Below are 14,920 nucleotides of genomic sequence, written 5' to 3'. Positions count from 1 at the left end.
GTACACAAATAAATAAACAAATTAATTATGTTTTTTTATACGAGTAACAGATAGTAGAGTGACCATAACAAATTTTAAAGTAAAAAGTAACTTTATTTACTAAAACACATAAAATTCGTACAAGTATAGCCACTTTGTACTGTTTTGTGCGCGGTTCGCCGGCGTATGATATAGAAATAAAGCTAATTGAGTTCGCGGCGTCCGACAAAATTTTCGCCGGCGCCGTGATTGTGTGCATTTCCATATACACATATGTTTTTTATTTTTGACGACGAACATACGCCGCGAAAAATTCGTCGTTCGCTCCAATTGTGTTCCTAGCTAAATGGCGCTTGGTGTTTCCTGTTATCAGCTGTTGCTTGCTTCGGCCTTTTTCATATCTAGTGTACCCTAACTCAAAAAAAAAAAATAAACATTCCCCACATTCCCGCTGTCCCCGCTGTTTTCGTTTTCATCGAAACATAGAATTATTGAAAGTAATTTTATTACTTTTTTTCACTCGAAAGAATGTTTACATTGCGTCCATTGGCGCCAGTTTTACAACGGACCTTTAACTCTCTTCGCTTTTATGCACACCCAACGAAAAAAGCTTCCTCCAAAACTAAAACTGCTGCAGCGATGAAGTTTGTCCATGAGGAAACATTGCGATATTTGAGCCCGTCATGTAATGTCAAAGTTATTTCGGATATTTTCATAAAAGTTCGATCTGCCGATGTCCACGAATATCCAAGTGGCGATGTTTTTATTGCCCAATTACATGGTGGTCCCGCCAAAAATTGTCCGGCAACAATGAATGTCACGGTCAGCGATGATGAGAATAGTGTTGAGGTTCTTGTAAAGCGACTCAAGGAGGATACTGGTGATTTTCATTGTGAGTTAGAGGTACCAGTAAAGGCCAGTGTAGAAGTTACATCGAATAGTGGAGCAAATATTTCCAAAATATTTGGAGATTTCCTTAAATTAAAAGCAGAAAATTATATAACTGTATCGGATGTAAAAGCTGAAGATATAAGCGTTGAGAGTATTAATGGAAATGTGTTTAGTCGTGGCCTCTTACTTGGCAAGAGAACAAAGATTGTGACGAACAATAAAGGCGTAAGTTAGTCTATGGTATTCTTATATTCTTATAGTACTGTATGTTGGAATAATCCTATTTCCTAAGGATTGGTCTGAGACCTTAGTCATCCCGGCAAAATTAAACCACTTTTTGTTTAATTATTTTATGTTTTTTTTTCTAAAATAATCATTGCATCGCTGTTCTTTTCCTTTACAAAAATACATCTAGCACATTATTTTAGATAAGCTACAAGGAGATGAAATAGTTTGCAAGACCGATCAGGGTAACATAACTACAAATTGCTGTTATGTAGAATCATCAGTATTTGAAACTAATTCGGGCGATTTGGACCTAAAAAATATGCATAAAACTAGTAAGATAAATGTCCAGCATCCCGATGGGAATCTCAAAATGAGTAAGAATGGCCTTTAAATAATATGGAAATTTTTAAATTTCAATTTTTATTTCAGCTGGCGTCCATGGCAACATAAATGTCAACTTCAATGGCAATTCAATGGAATTGCAATTATCCGAATTAAATGGAGAGAATTCTATCAAATCTGACCATGCCGAATCAATTGTAATAAATATTTCCGATGAAATTGAAAAGAATACTTCGATTGTGGCAAACTTACGAAAGAACGATACAAGCATTACTCTTGACCCATCTCTGCAGCATTTGAATGGTGGTTTGTTGGAAGACAAGCATAGCTTTAAATGGCCCACAGATAAGGAACTTTCGTGTAAATTACAAATAGATGTTAATAATTCATTGAAATTGGGTAAATCATCCTGGGCGGATATGTTGCGTTTGAAAATGAAACAAAACCAGAAGAACAATAACAAAAATGACAAGCTTTAAATTTAGTACTTAAACGATTTTAATGTAGAATTAATAGAATTAATGTTAAGTTTTCTTAAAAAAGTTATTTGTTTTTTTTTTTTTTTGTTTCTGAGATAATAAATTAATTTGACTTTGCTTCAATATTGGTTTAGTATCGTCACCATTTTTCTATTAAACCCATTTATTAAAAAACATGTTTTACTTATTCCAAAATTTGTTTTATTTTACAAATTAATCATTAATTTTAAAATCTGCTTTAATTTTGGCTACCAAACACTCCACAGTCAGTTATTTAACAATTTTTTTCTAAAAGATCACCCGTTTTGAAATTTCATTTAATTTTGACTACAAAACATTATAATTTCTTTCTTACAAAAAAAAACTTGATTTTAGAATATATATATATGTATAAAAATCTACACTACGGCACTATTGTTGCATTATACTTTGAGAATATCTTTTAATTTGTTGTAACACGCTTTTAATGATTCATTTTCTATTGGTTGTGTAAATGTATCGAAAAGTTGCATTGCATACTTTCGGGGGCATATGGTAAAGCACTGTCTTAATGTTTGATCATCAGTTTTGAGTATTATAAATAATATTGTACTCAATACTGTACTGAGCAATAATTCAAAATTTGCATCGTTATCATCGTCGGAAGACTCTTCAAAATCATTTGTTTTTGTTGGCTTTTTGAGACGTTCCTCCAAACTCATGGATATGTTGTAATGTAACTTTAGTAATTTTTGTGCAATCTCCAGATCGAATGGACTACTGAGCACCTGAAAAGATTGGGGAAAATATTTATATCTCAGAATGGTACGATACAAAATATTACGCATATTAGATATGTTATACACCATCCATTGATTTTAAACCTCCCTTCTTTAAATTTTATGTGTTTTATAACATCTTATAAGCTCTTTCACTTACCCTCAGTATATCATTGATGCTATCCAATACAATTGTCTCGTATTGTTGCCATGAATTCGGTTCATCCTCCACAGTCTTAAGAATCTCCTTAAGGCATAAAAGCATTTCATCATTGAATGGGGCATATGACTCCTTGCTTATCTCCTCGTATTGACTTAGAATACTATGTATATTACAAAATGTTTGATTTCCCTTGATAACACTCTCCGCCACCGTGTCGTAATTATCCAAATTTTTGGTAGAATCTTTGTGTAACGATTGCAGTCCTTCGATGGTGGCACCCACAAGGGTGGTATCAACAAATACTTTCTCAAAAGTAGGCACTTTGACATCCTTATTTTCCTCCAGTACAGCAAATTTTGCCAAAATGGCATTTAATGTTTCCATTGTCTGCAGGACCAGTGTATTATTGGCTGCGCTTGCCAATATAAAGCAGATGTTTTTTACAAACTGATCCGACTTCAAGAGATAGTCATACCATTTGTTAACGCTGCTCTCTTCCATTTTGACAAATACCACGGCAAAAAGACGCATTAGCTGTTCCAGTGTAAGGGAGTCTAAGCATGAGCTTAAATCCAGCAGCACCTGAACCGTTTCCTCTTGTTGTTCCAATTGCTGTCGAGTCTCGCCAACATTACACATATTTGCCAGTATGCCAACAAGAATTTCCGAAAGGCGTTTATCTTCTGTGGCCCTTATTATGCCAGCAAATATTTCCAAAACATCTTGTTGCAACAGAAACAGCACAACATCCTTTTCTATTGTCATATCCCAAAGGGAACAAAGATCGCGTTCCACTTCCACTTCATTTTGCAGATCTTTCTTTACCTCTGCTAGTTTTAGCAGTGTGTTCAATACAAAACGTTCACTGTAAAGGGTATCCCCAATAGCATCACCCTTTGAAGTAAAAGTGCATTAACAAATCTGTCAAGTACTTCCACTTATGTCCCTTACCTTTAAAAGCTTGATGTCTGGATCTTCGGCGTCGGCATCCGGCAAAGTTGGATTGCAAGAGGCACCTTCTTCCTCGTTAAGAGTTTTAGTATTTTCTTCAGTTTTCGCATTGGAATCAGTGGATTTTTCTTCCTTTGTCTGGGCTGCCGGTGAAGACATCTCTTTCCGTCAAGCTGTTCCAAAACAAAAGTTGAAAAGTTGTTTTTGTATACAGACGCTCAGATGTGTTATCAATTTATGGTGAATAGCCAGCCGGTTTATTATTTTATTGTGATTTCCCAAATAAGAAACCATCGCCGTCAAAAATGTCGCAACTGGCGCAAACAAACGCTTAAAAATTAAAAAAAAAAACTGTTAAAAGTTGAGTTTAAGCGGGTAAAAGTTGTTTTCATTTGTGCTTGGACTGCTTTCGAAAGGTGCCTGAAATTCCTATTGATGGCCAACAGGATGGTGCTACTGCACAGTCATGAAATTGACTCAAACTAATCTGAAGGAAAACTCAACGCAAAATTGGAGGGATTTTCGAAATGAGGTTAGGTATTGCTGAGTTTCTAAAATGATTGTTTATAAATAAATTTTCGATATATGTAGGCTTCTGCAGGGTCTGCCTTTTTGTACCTCGATATTTTAAGCCGTTTGAAGCCCCAATACTATAACTTTCTCATTTTCTCCTATGTTGCAATGAAGTCTGAAAATACAGAAAGCGGTTTTTTGGTGCGGGAGATATGAACCACGAAGCTTGATACCGATGTAAATTCATGGTCCTGTTCGCAACATTGGCACAATATAGGGTAAAAATTTGCCTATTGCATTCCGTGGAGCCTCCCAAAAGATGTAGATTATCACCAGTGTGAGGTTTAGCACCACTTTTAGAGCTTCTTCAAGAGAACTTTATGAAGCTCGCTTGAAAGTTGACAGTGTTTGCTGCATTATTTTATTTTTGTGAAATTCGGGTTTCTTTCTACCCTTGTATTTTAAAGCACGTCATCATGAAAGAATTGGTCAGCCAGACTGCGGGATGTAAAAAGATCTTGCGCATCGCATCCGGGGTAAGTCCGTAACTCAAACGTATTTATGTAAGCTCAATTTCCTTTAGGGAAACTTCTTCGTATTATCTCACATTTTTACTACATTTAGTCAATTTCATTCTAAATATAAAGGCATATAAAGGGAGTTGAACGAGACAAATATTAATATTTTACGTCCGCTCTCACCTCCCAAAAGAAATTTTCTTTGTATGCTAAACAAGAAGTTCCGGATCTATGCCGAAATTTAGAAGAGCAAATCAAAAAATGACGGGGACAAAAAATATGTTCAATATATAATTATTTTTTGTTGTATAAAATTAATTAAAAAAATCTTTTTGTTATAAAAAGTTAACCTTGATTGCCTCCTGTGAGGATTGAACTCACGACCCCTGGTTTACAAGACCAGTGCTCTGCCACTGAGCTAAAGAGGCTGGTGTTGGGCGCGTTGACAAAGCCAATTACAAAACCAACCATTCACATATCGACATGTGGGCCATTCAGGCAAACACTGTTCGAATTTACCCTTATCGGCAAAGTGTACAAGAAACTGTTATAAACAATGCTACCAATATCTGTTGAAGGGGTAAATGGCTGTTGGAAATCTGTTAAATATTTAAAATTTAATTTGTGTTATAATAAGCGTAGAAATTATTGATTAGCTGATATGCGGAATTTTAAAATGACTTTATCGTGATTTTCCAGAAGAGAAGCAATTGCTGTTAAAAAGTCAGATGAGTTGGAAAATAGGATGAAAATGGCTTAATAACCCTCAATATGTGTTACCATTTAATAAATTTGATTGTTGTAACGGTGAAATGTATGCTCTGTTGTTTAAAGGCTGTTGAACCGGATTAACAGGTTTAGGAATTTTGCTACCTTTATGGGCTGTAGCCAGAGATCCTCTGGACGAAGTTAGGTATACTTGGCTGGTCAATGGAATAGATTTGGTAGTAAATACTTGTTGAGAGATATGGCAAAAACATAAAAATGTAAATCGATTTTGTATCCGTTTCCATTTGGAAATATACCCTAAAATTCACTTTCGAAATATTCTTAACATTTGCAATGTTTATTATTTTTGTTAAAACAAAGTAAATTTTAGAATTACATTCATATGTGTAAATATATATTTGTATATCTGTGCATGATCGTTTAAATAGTATAACATCTTGATCCCGTTGTATGGTTTTGAAAAATTTGTACTTCTGCTTATTTAGCTCCACGATTCTCGGCCAATTTTTCCTTGAAAATTCTCTTCAATTCTTCGGCACCCTCCTCGTTTGTATCCTTATAATACGGTAATTCGGCCATACGTTTCAGCCAGGCCAACACTTTGGGGAATTTAAATTCATCAATGGGTGCCACATCATTGACCGATGTAATGGTGGCGACACAACAAAAATCGGCAATAGTTAACTCATCACCGCACACATATGGATGATCCTTGAGAAATCCCTCCATAATTTCCCAACATTTTTGAATGTAGGCAATTTTATCAATTGAACAATCTGTCGAACCATAATACAAAATCGGTTCGTAGAGGAAACGTAGACGGGCAAACAAGTGACCGGAATCGAAATGAAGGCGGGCATCAACCTGGGCACGCTGTAGCAAATCTTTGGGATACAGCTTGTCATCTTTGCCATATTTCTCTACCAAATATGCACAGATGGCATGTGAATCGTAAATAATGGCCTCGCCATCGACCAATGTGGGAATGGTGTGTTGGGGATTCATTTTCACGAACTCCGGTGTCAAGTGTTCACCTTTGAGTAAATTGATGGGTCTGTAAATGAAAATAATTAAGTCATGTTTTTAATCTATGCATATAAAAAGGGAATGTGCTTACTTGTATTCCAATTCCAAACCAATAGCCTTGGCAGTTAACATAACTGCTCGCGAGGGTGGGCTCAATGTGGCCATGTATAGAACGGGTTTTGCCATTTTGATTCTGTAATGAAAAGGAAAGGATTTGGTTACTGATTTTAAAGAATATCTTTTTTACTTTTCATTATAGATTTTTTTCGAAAAAAGGAAAATTGCCTTGTTTGGATTACCATTGAGACATATGGATAACTAATGACACATTATCAAGGAGGTTAATGAAATTTGATCTGCAGATATGGCAGTGACTACTTATGGCTGCCTTGGCAACCAAGCAAGATTCACTATTACTTCCACATGGGATTTACTGGTGTCATAAAAGGGCACTTTGTCCCCTAAGAAAAGGTACATTTTATGATTTTGTTTTTCATATTGTTTTTGTATTTTAAAGTAAATTATTACTGTATTCTAGATTCGAGGAGTCGTAGCTATGAACAACTGGAATAATTTATTCAACAACAAGTGACGCTGGCGTTTTGGATACTTTTTAAGTGAAACTAACTAAAGGGGACAGTGATAAATGTTATGATTTTTTTTTTTGGAACTTGGTAACTCGTCGTGTTAGAAGTATACTCCCCTTACAAGCAGTAAGTGCCGTTGTAAAATATTTGAAGGAAACAGTGAGTAATAACATTTCAGTTCATCTGTCTTTTATAATTTCGACAACACAAAAACGAAATACGATTGCCCTCTGTTAAAGTATCGCCTAATAATTAAATTCAAGCAAATGGTACTCCAGAAATAACTTGGTTATTACTCGTTTTTTCGCGATTTTCAAAAGCCACTTGTAATTATACCCTCACCCATATGGCTAGAGAGGGTTATATTATTTGATACGGCTAAAACGTGCCTCATCGAAAAAACGGGTTTATACCCTGGGTCTCTTTGCATCCGATTCAGGGCATTTAAAGTGGATTAAGCGATGTTCGTCCGACTGTCTGGCTGGATGGTGCGCACGATAACTCTCGAAGAGTATCCGATTTGGTGCAAACTTGGTACATCGTAATATTATTTTCAAACTAAGATCGAGCTCGGAGATGGGCAAAATCAGTCCACTCCTTCTGGTACCTCCCCCATTAAAGATAGAAATTCTCCAAAAAAAAAGTTTGCTGCACAGAAAGAGAATGGATTATCCGATTTTCCTCCAACTTTGCATATCCTAATATTTGCATCAGTGCTAGGTCAGGTGCGAAAATGGACAATATCGGTGCACTCCATCAAGTAACTCCCCCACAAAGGGTCAAAATTTTGAATAATTATAACTTTAATAAAATGTGATGTAAGAGTCCGATTGGCTTCAAATTACACACATTACAATATTTTTATTAACCCAAGGTCTGGTGTAAAGATGGAGTATATCGGTCCACTCCTTCTGGTACCTCCCCACAAAGAGTCAAAATTTGGATATAAAACGCGAAATTAACATCCGATTCCATTTAGGCTTAGTTACATCTCAATATTTCCATCAACGCAAGATCTGTTATAAAGATGGTAAAGATCGGACCATTCCATCTGGTACCTCCCCCACAAAGGATAAAAGCTTTAAATAACCAAAACGATTAAAAAATTCGAAATAAGCTTCCGATTCTCTTCGTATTTTACACATCCCATTATTTATACTAACTCAAGATCTGCTGCGAAAACGGGATATATCGGTCAATTCCTTCAGGTACCTCCCCCACAAAGGTCCAACATTTTGAATATCCATGAAGCTCATAAAACACGAAATTAACATCCGCATTCATATAGACCTGGCGCATCTCAATATTTTAATCAACACGAGATCTGTTATAAAGATGGTAGAGATCGGACCATTCCATCTGGTACCTCGCCCACAAAGAATAAAAGCTTTAAATAACCAAAACGATTATAAAATCCGAAATAAGCATCCGATTCTCTTCATATGTCACACATCCCATTTTTTATACTAACTCAAGATCTGATGTGAAGATGGAATATATCGGTCAACTGCTTCTGGTACCTCCCCCACAAGGGGTCAACATTTTGAATATCCATTAAGCTCAAAAAACGCAGAAATAACATTCGATTCTATTCAGGCCTAGTAAATTTCAATATTTCCATCAAACGAAGATATTTTATAAAGATGATAGAGATCGGACCATTTCTTCTGGTATCTCCCCCACATAGGGTTCAAGACTTTGAGAAACAATACGCCCAAAGAAAACGAAATAAGCTTCGAACTCTCTTCAAATTTCGCACATACAAACATTTTCGCTAACTCAAGATCTGTTGCGAAGATGATACATAGCTGCGAACCCCTACTGGTACCTCACCCACAAAGGATCACAATTTTACTTCACAATTTTTTATAACATTTTGTAAAAATTATCACATTTTTCACATAAAGTGAAGGAAATAACCAATATAGTCCAAACCCGGCACGTCGCAATATTTATATCATATTTATTTAGATCCGATACGAAATGAACAATATCGGTCCATTCCTTCGGAACCTACTCAAACAATTTGAATAATCACAAGAAAAGTCAAAATATATTTAAACAATCGAACATTTGCTGAGGGTATACATTTGTCAGCAAAACCGGCTGATACTTTTTTACTTGTTTTCATTATTATTTTGTTTAGAGGTAATAGCTTTCCTGTTCCAGAACATTGTCATGTTATCTGCATGACATTTGAAGTAGCTGATATTACTTCTGTACGACATATGAACATATGTATATATGTGAACATGTGTTATTGGTAGATAACAAATTATCAAGCTCTTCAAAGGTGACTATGGAATTCTTCCAGGGGAGGTAAAGATTTTGCTTTTTACCTGGGCTAAGATAAGCCTATTTTTTTGGAATTTATTTCAATGTTTATTTTGAAAATGTGTCAAACTTGATAATTGTTTAAAAATTCTCTCACCCTGATTCAAATATAATTATGTTCATCAGTTTATTTTATCTCATGCAATGATAAGATTTCCAAGAGGTTATCTATGGCAGAGAACATTGGTTAAAGATTATTTAATTATCAGAGGTTATTAGCTAGCTGTGCCCTCCATGCCCATATACTTATAAATGCAGGTATCTGGTGTACACAATCTTATCACTTTCTAAATTATGAAATTATTTTATTTTCTGTTTGCCATAATTGCCTTTGTTCTCCTCCATTTAAAGGTGGTCAGCGGTTTTGTTGTCATTGCAGTAGGAAATTTTACAGCGTTTTTTTCACAAGTTCCTATAAATAAGTGCAAACAATAGGAAATTCAAAATAAAAAAAAAAATTGCAAACAAATTATTAATGCAGTTTAGAACTTTCATTCGCGAACTGGCAAAGTGTCTGTTAGAAAGTAAAGCATTTCGTTTCCATTCCAAACTTGACATATGACCCTCCCTAGCATGACAAGCTTGTTATCACCCCTACGCGAAAACCACAAGTGCAATATATTACATGGCAATTCAGCCACCACTGAGTATCATGTTCATAATTCCTATATAGCTTATAACGGATTTGTTTTCAACAATTTTTCGAGTTTATGAATGAATAAAATACACATTATTATTGGAGGAGATGTTAGGGGATTTTCAAAACTTTATTCCTGCCCTGAATCAATTGTTTTCTGTTTTTATGGAATCCTTTAAACTTAAAGGTTTTAGAGCCTTAAAGAGATTTATATTGAAAATGTTGCCTTTATGGTATGGATTGAATAGATGACATAATTCTTTCAGGGTGCACAAAATGACCAGTTAGTTTTTCTTGTTCTTCTTAGTATATTCACGCATATAGTAGATTGTGTCAGTCATTTGTTGTCATTAGCAATAGTTGATGTTGTTGTCGTTTCACATACATATATCATTATATGTCCGATAATTCATTAATGATAGCAACTCGCATATGCTGTAAATGTGTTTGTAAATGAGTTTCAACAAAAATTACTACACTCAGGCCTGTTTTTATACCCTACACCACATAGTGGTAAGGGTATTATGTCTTTGTGCATTTTTTTGTAGCATGGAGAAGGAAGCGAGATAGACCCATAATTACTTTTGAAGATTTTCATAGAATCACTTTCTGAGTCCATTTATGAATGTAAGTCCATGTATTCTTGTGAACAAAATGCAGGTCACATTTATTTTCCGATTGAGCTGAAATTTTCGAAATAATATTTGTTTGGCCCAACGACAAACCCTCTTCGTGATAATCGGATCATATAGCTCCCAAAAACCTTCAACTGATTTCGGGTTAGTTGTGCACCAAATGGCCAATATAAGTTCAAAAGACCTGCATTTTTGTACATCCCACTGAATTCAGTCTAGAAGCAAGTACATTAGATTTGGAGAAAATCTGTGCAGATATAGCTATAGCTCCCATATATATGTTCCATCCGATTTGGGGTTTTAAGTCCCTCACATGCGTAATATGCACTCCACTAGAAAGATATTTGTAACCGCACATCAGACACTGCTCGAAAATACCTCTGTCAAATTTTATCGAGATCGGTTCAGATTAGGATATATAGCTTCCATATATAACTTTATCCGACATCAGGTTTATTGTGCACCAAATGGCTAATATCAGCCCAAATGGACTGAATTTTGGCATATACAACTGAATTCATCTTAGAAACCTGTACTTCAAATTTGGTGTAAATTGCTTCAGATATAGCTATAGCTCCCATATATATGTTTCATCCGATTTTGGGTTAAAAGTCCCTCACAAACGTAATATGCATTCCACAACAATGATCTTTGGCGCCAGATATCAGATACAGATCGGAAATAAGTATATCAAATGTTTTCAAGATCGGTTCAGATTTGGATATAGCTTCCATATATACATATCTTCAACCGATATCGGGTTAATTGTGCATTATATTACCAAAATAAGTCCAAATGACCTGAATTTTGGCATATCCGACCGAATTCAGTCTAGAAGCAAGTACATCAAATTTGGAGAAAATCGAATGAGATATAGCTATAGCTCACATATGTATGTTTCATCCGATTTGGTGTTTAAGTCCCACACATTCGTAATATGCATTCGACAACAATGATATTTGGATATCAGATACAGCCTAGAAATACCTTTTACAAATTTTATCGATAACGGCTAAGATTTGCATATAGCTCCCATATATATCCTTAATCCGATTTTAGGTTTATTGTTCAAGTAATGGCTAATATCAGCCCAAATGAAGTGAATTTCGGGACGTACGTTTCCATTTTGTGGAATCCATCTTTGCTATATATATATTTTTATACCCTCCACCATACTATGGAGGGCATATTAATTTTGTCATTCCGTTTGTAACTCCTCGAAATACTCATCTCAGACCCAATAAAGTATATATATTCTTGATCAGCGTAAAATTCTAAGACGATTTAGCCATGTCCGTCTGTCTGCCTGTCTGTTGTAATCACGCTATCTTTCGAACAAATTGAGATAGAAGGCTAAATTTTTGCAGACGTGTATATTTTGCCAGTAGGCAGGTTAAGTTCGTAATTGGGCCATGTAGGTCAAAGTTATCATATAGCCCCCATATAACGGTACCCCCCGATATTGGGGTAAATAGCGACATTATTTACCGGGATTGTTTCAAATTTCGCATGTGAAGTTCGTAAGTGATACTTCAGCCTATGCCAGAAAATTGTCTGTGCAGGTCCACGTCTTCGTATAGCCCTTATATAAAGGTACCCCCTATATTCGGTATTTTGATGATTTTAGCTTCATTGTAAACAGATTTTTCTTCAAGTTTCGCATTTAAATATTGTGATAACTTACGACAAAAGTTGCCTATGCAGGTCCATGTCGTCGTATATGTATTCGGTATTTTTAATATTTTAACAGAATTTTTAACAAATTTTATTTTATTTTTTTTTGTTTCTAATAATCCTTCTCGAAGTGATTTCATGCACTCTATAGCAATGTTATTTGGTATGAAAGGTTAATATGTCTCCCTCAAATTTAGTGAAAATCGATTCAGAATTGGATATGCCTCCCATATATTAGTTCTAATTTTAAGAAATTTTTCATTTAAAATTTTGTTCCGGCGGTCATAACTGGTTATCCGGTTTCTTGAACCGAAGGTTAGGGAAACCCCAAAATATCACCGGTTTTTAGAAACGATATGAGTATCAAATGAAATTTTTATACCCTCCACCTTGGAAAGGAGGGTATATTAACTTTGTCATTCCGTTTGTAACATCCTTAAATATTCGTCTTAGACCCCATAAAGTATATATATATTCATAATCAGCATAAAATTCTAAGTCGATTTAACGTCCGTCTGTCTGTCCGTCTGTCTGTCTGTCCGTCTGTCTGTTGAAATCACGATACAGCCCACATTATTTGACGTAGAGCGCCAAAATTTAGCAGATCTATTTGCATTGTGTCTAGGATGGTTGGTATTGAAAATGAGATATATCGGTCCACGTTCTAGTATAGTCCCCATATAACAGTACCTCCCGATATTCGGTATTTTGATGATTTATGCCACATTTTTTCACGGATTTGTCTGGAAATTGGTATTTGTAGGTCATAACGGGTCCCTGAGCGTGTGGCAAAACATTGCATGTATAGGTCCACGTTGTGGTATAGCCCCCATATAAAGGTACCTCCCGATATTCGGTATTTTGATGGTTTTTGCCACATTTTTTCACTGATTTGTCTAAAAATTGGTATTTGTTGTTCATAATGGGTCCTAGTTCGTGTGGCGAATCATTGTAATTATAGGTCCACGTTTTGGTATAGCCCCCATATAACGGTACCTCCCTATATTCGGTAATTTAATGATTTTTGCCACATTTTTTCACTGATTTGTCTAAAAATTGGTATTTGTTGGTCATAATGGGTTCCAGCTTCGGTGGCGGAACATTGCATGCATGGGTCCATGATTTGATATAGCCCCCATATAACGGTACCTCCCGATATTCGGTATTTTGATGGTTTTTGCCACATTTTTTCACTGATTTGTCTAAAAATTGGTATTTGTGGGTCTGTTCTAAAAAGAATTTAAGACTAGGCATAAATAAATTCCGGCTTAGCGGCCGAACTTTTTCTTAAACTAAAAATTTTCCTTAGTTACCGGCCTTTAAGACTTCCTCCCATAAACAAGAGCATATTTCGGGAACATCGACAAAATATTCTTAAAAATTTGTAAGTATGTGGGAATAACTGGTGGGAATGTATGCCAAATATGTAGTAAACTATTTTCTGTTCTAACTAACAAACCGGTTTTGCTATCAATTAAGCTTCCATTTGATACTCATATCATTTTATTTGATTGAAAATCGTGTTGTAAAAATCCGGTTATATTTCGTTTTTTTTAACCCGAACTTTCGGTTAAAGAAAAACGGATAGCCGGTTACGATCGCCTGTTAAACTTTACGTATTTTTTAGCAGGAGGCCAAAATCTATCTATGGTATAGATTTCAGGCCGATCAGAGTGTTAAAGCCATAATAGGATTAAGCCTTAACTCCATGCGGTGTTAGCAAATATCAATGGAATTTTCCATAAAGCAATTCGGCGTTTTAAAGCAGTTCCCGCAGGCCTAAGTGTTATTTTGTGATTAGAAAGAATGCGAAATATAACAGACACAAATACATGCATGCATATAAATCTCTAGTTTGCGCTGAGTAAAGTTCTCAGTCCCCCAGTCGCAGGTTGCCTGTGCAATTTTAATTTTCTTTTTATTGTTGTTGTCGTTACTTCATTTGAATATTTGTTTTTGTTTCGCATTTGTTATTGTTTACACTTGTTGTGCCCTGCCGCCCTCTTTGCAAAAAAGTTTTTATTTATTTGTCGTCTTTTACTTTTATCGTGAATTTGTTGTTGTTGTTTTTTTTTCAAAAAATCCACACAAAGCAAATGTTATATTTGTCGTTGTGTTTGTTTTTGTGTGTGTTCTCCATCTATTATCGAATTAAATTCGTTTTTACTTACTTTTTTGTTTTAGTTTGTTCTTGTTTTGTTTTGATTGCGATCAGCCGACTGGATTTTTGTTTAGCGTGCGTATCAAGACCTGCCGTTACGAGCTGCAAATGAGAACTGATTTTTTTCCGAAACATGAAACAACTGAGCGCCATAGAAACGAGGGAGCACACAGTGGGCATTTAAAGTTGCCAGATGGGAGGTTTTGCTATCTAAAAAAAATGATATGTAAAGGGTGATTCTTTTAATACCCTCTGCAATAATAATAATAAAATAATAGTAATAAAAATATTCAGAGAGGTAATCTACAGGGTGAG

General features: G+C 35.3%; 3 protein-coding genes and 1 non-coding gene across 4 annotated transcripts; 1 reads left to right on the top strand and 3 right to left on the bottom strand.

Annotated features, from left to right (window-relative positions):
- The first annotated feature begins 448 nt into the window (after positions 1–448).
- On the top strand, positions 449–2,077 carry LOC101900849 (uncharacterized). Its single transcript, XM_005183707.4, has 3 exons — positions 449–1,095; positions 1,286–1,472; positions 1,528–2,077. Exons 1-3 carry the CDS (start codon positions 508–510, stop codon positions 1,917–1,919), a joined length of 1,167 nt encoding a protein of 388 aa, XP_005183764.1. The 5' UTR covers positions 449–507; the 3' UTR covers positions 1,920–2,077.
- A 20-nt stretch (positions 2,078–2,097) lies between these two features.
- On the bottom strand, positions 2,098–4,033 carry LOC101889699 (protein saal1). Its single transcript, XM_005183725.4, has 3 exons — positions 3,792–4,033; positions 2,838–3,734; positions 2,098–2,686 (listed from the first exon to the last, which is right to left on the bottom strand). The coding sequence occupies exons 1-3, from the start codon at positions 3,948–3,950 to the stop codon at positions 2,342–2,344; spliced, it is 1,401 nt and encodes a 466-aa protein (XP_005183782.1). The 5' UTR covers positions 3,951–4,033; the 3' UTR covers positions 2,098–2,341.
- A 1,145-nt stretch (positions 4,034–5,178) lies between these two features.
- Positions 5,179–5,250, bottom strand: TRNAT-UGU (transfer RNA threonine (anticodon UGU)). Its single transcript has one exon. It is a non-coding gene; the product is annotated as a tRNA-Thr (tRNA).
- Positions 5,251–5,867: 617 nt separating this feature from the next.
- LOC101900672 (glutathione S-transferase 1) lies at positions 5,868–14,635 on the bottom strand. Its single transcript, XM_059131016.1, has 3 exons — positions 14,617–14,635; positions 6,669–6,770; positions 5,868–6,605 (listed from the first exon to the last, which is right to left on the bottom strand). Exons 2-3 carry the CDS (start codon positions 6,761–6,763, stop codon positions 6,029–6,031), a joined length of 672 nt encoding a protein of 223 aa, XP_058986999.1. The 5' UTR covers positions 6,764–6,770; positions 14,617–14,635; the 3' UTR covers positions 5,868–6,028.
- Positions 14,636–14,920: the final 285 nt, after the last annotated feature.

This window comes from Musca domestica, unplaced genomic scaffold (genome assembly GCF_030504385.1).
Source record: "Musca domestica strain aabys unplaced genomic scaffold, Musca_domestica.polishedcontigs.V.1.1 8, whole genome shotgun sequence".
In the NCBI taxonomy this organism is placed as follows: domain Eukaryota; kingdom Metazoa; phylum Arthropoda; class Insecta; order Diptera; family Muscidae; genus Musca; species Musca domestica.
The sequence above is the reverse complement of the archived record's forward strand: the minus strand, read 5'-3'. Positions and strand labels throughout refer to the sequence as shown.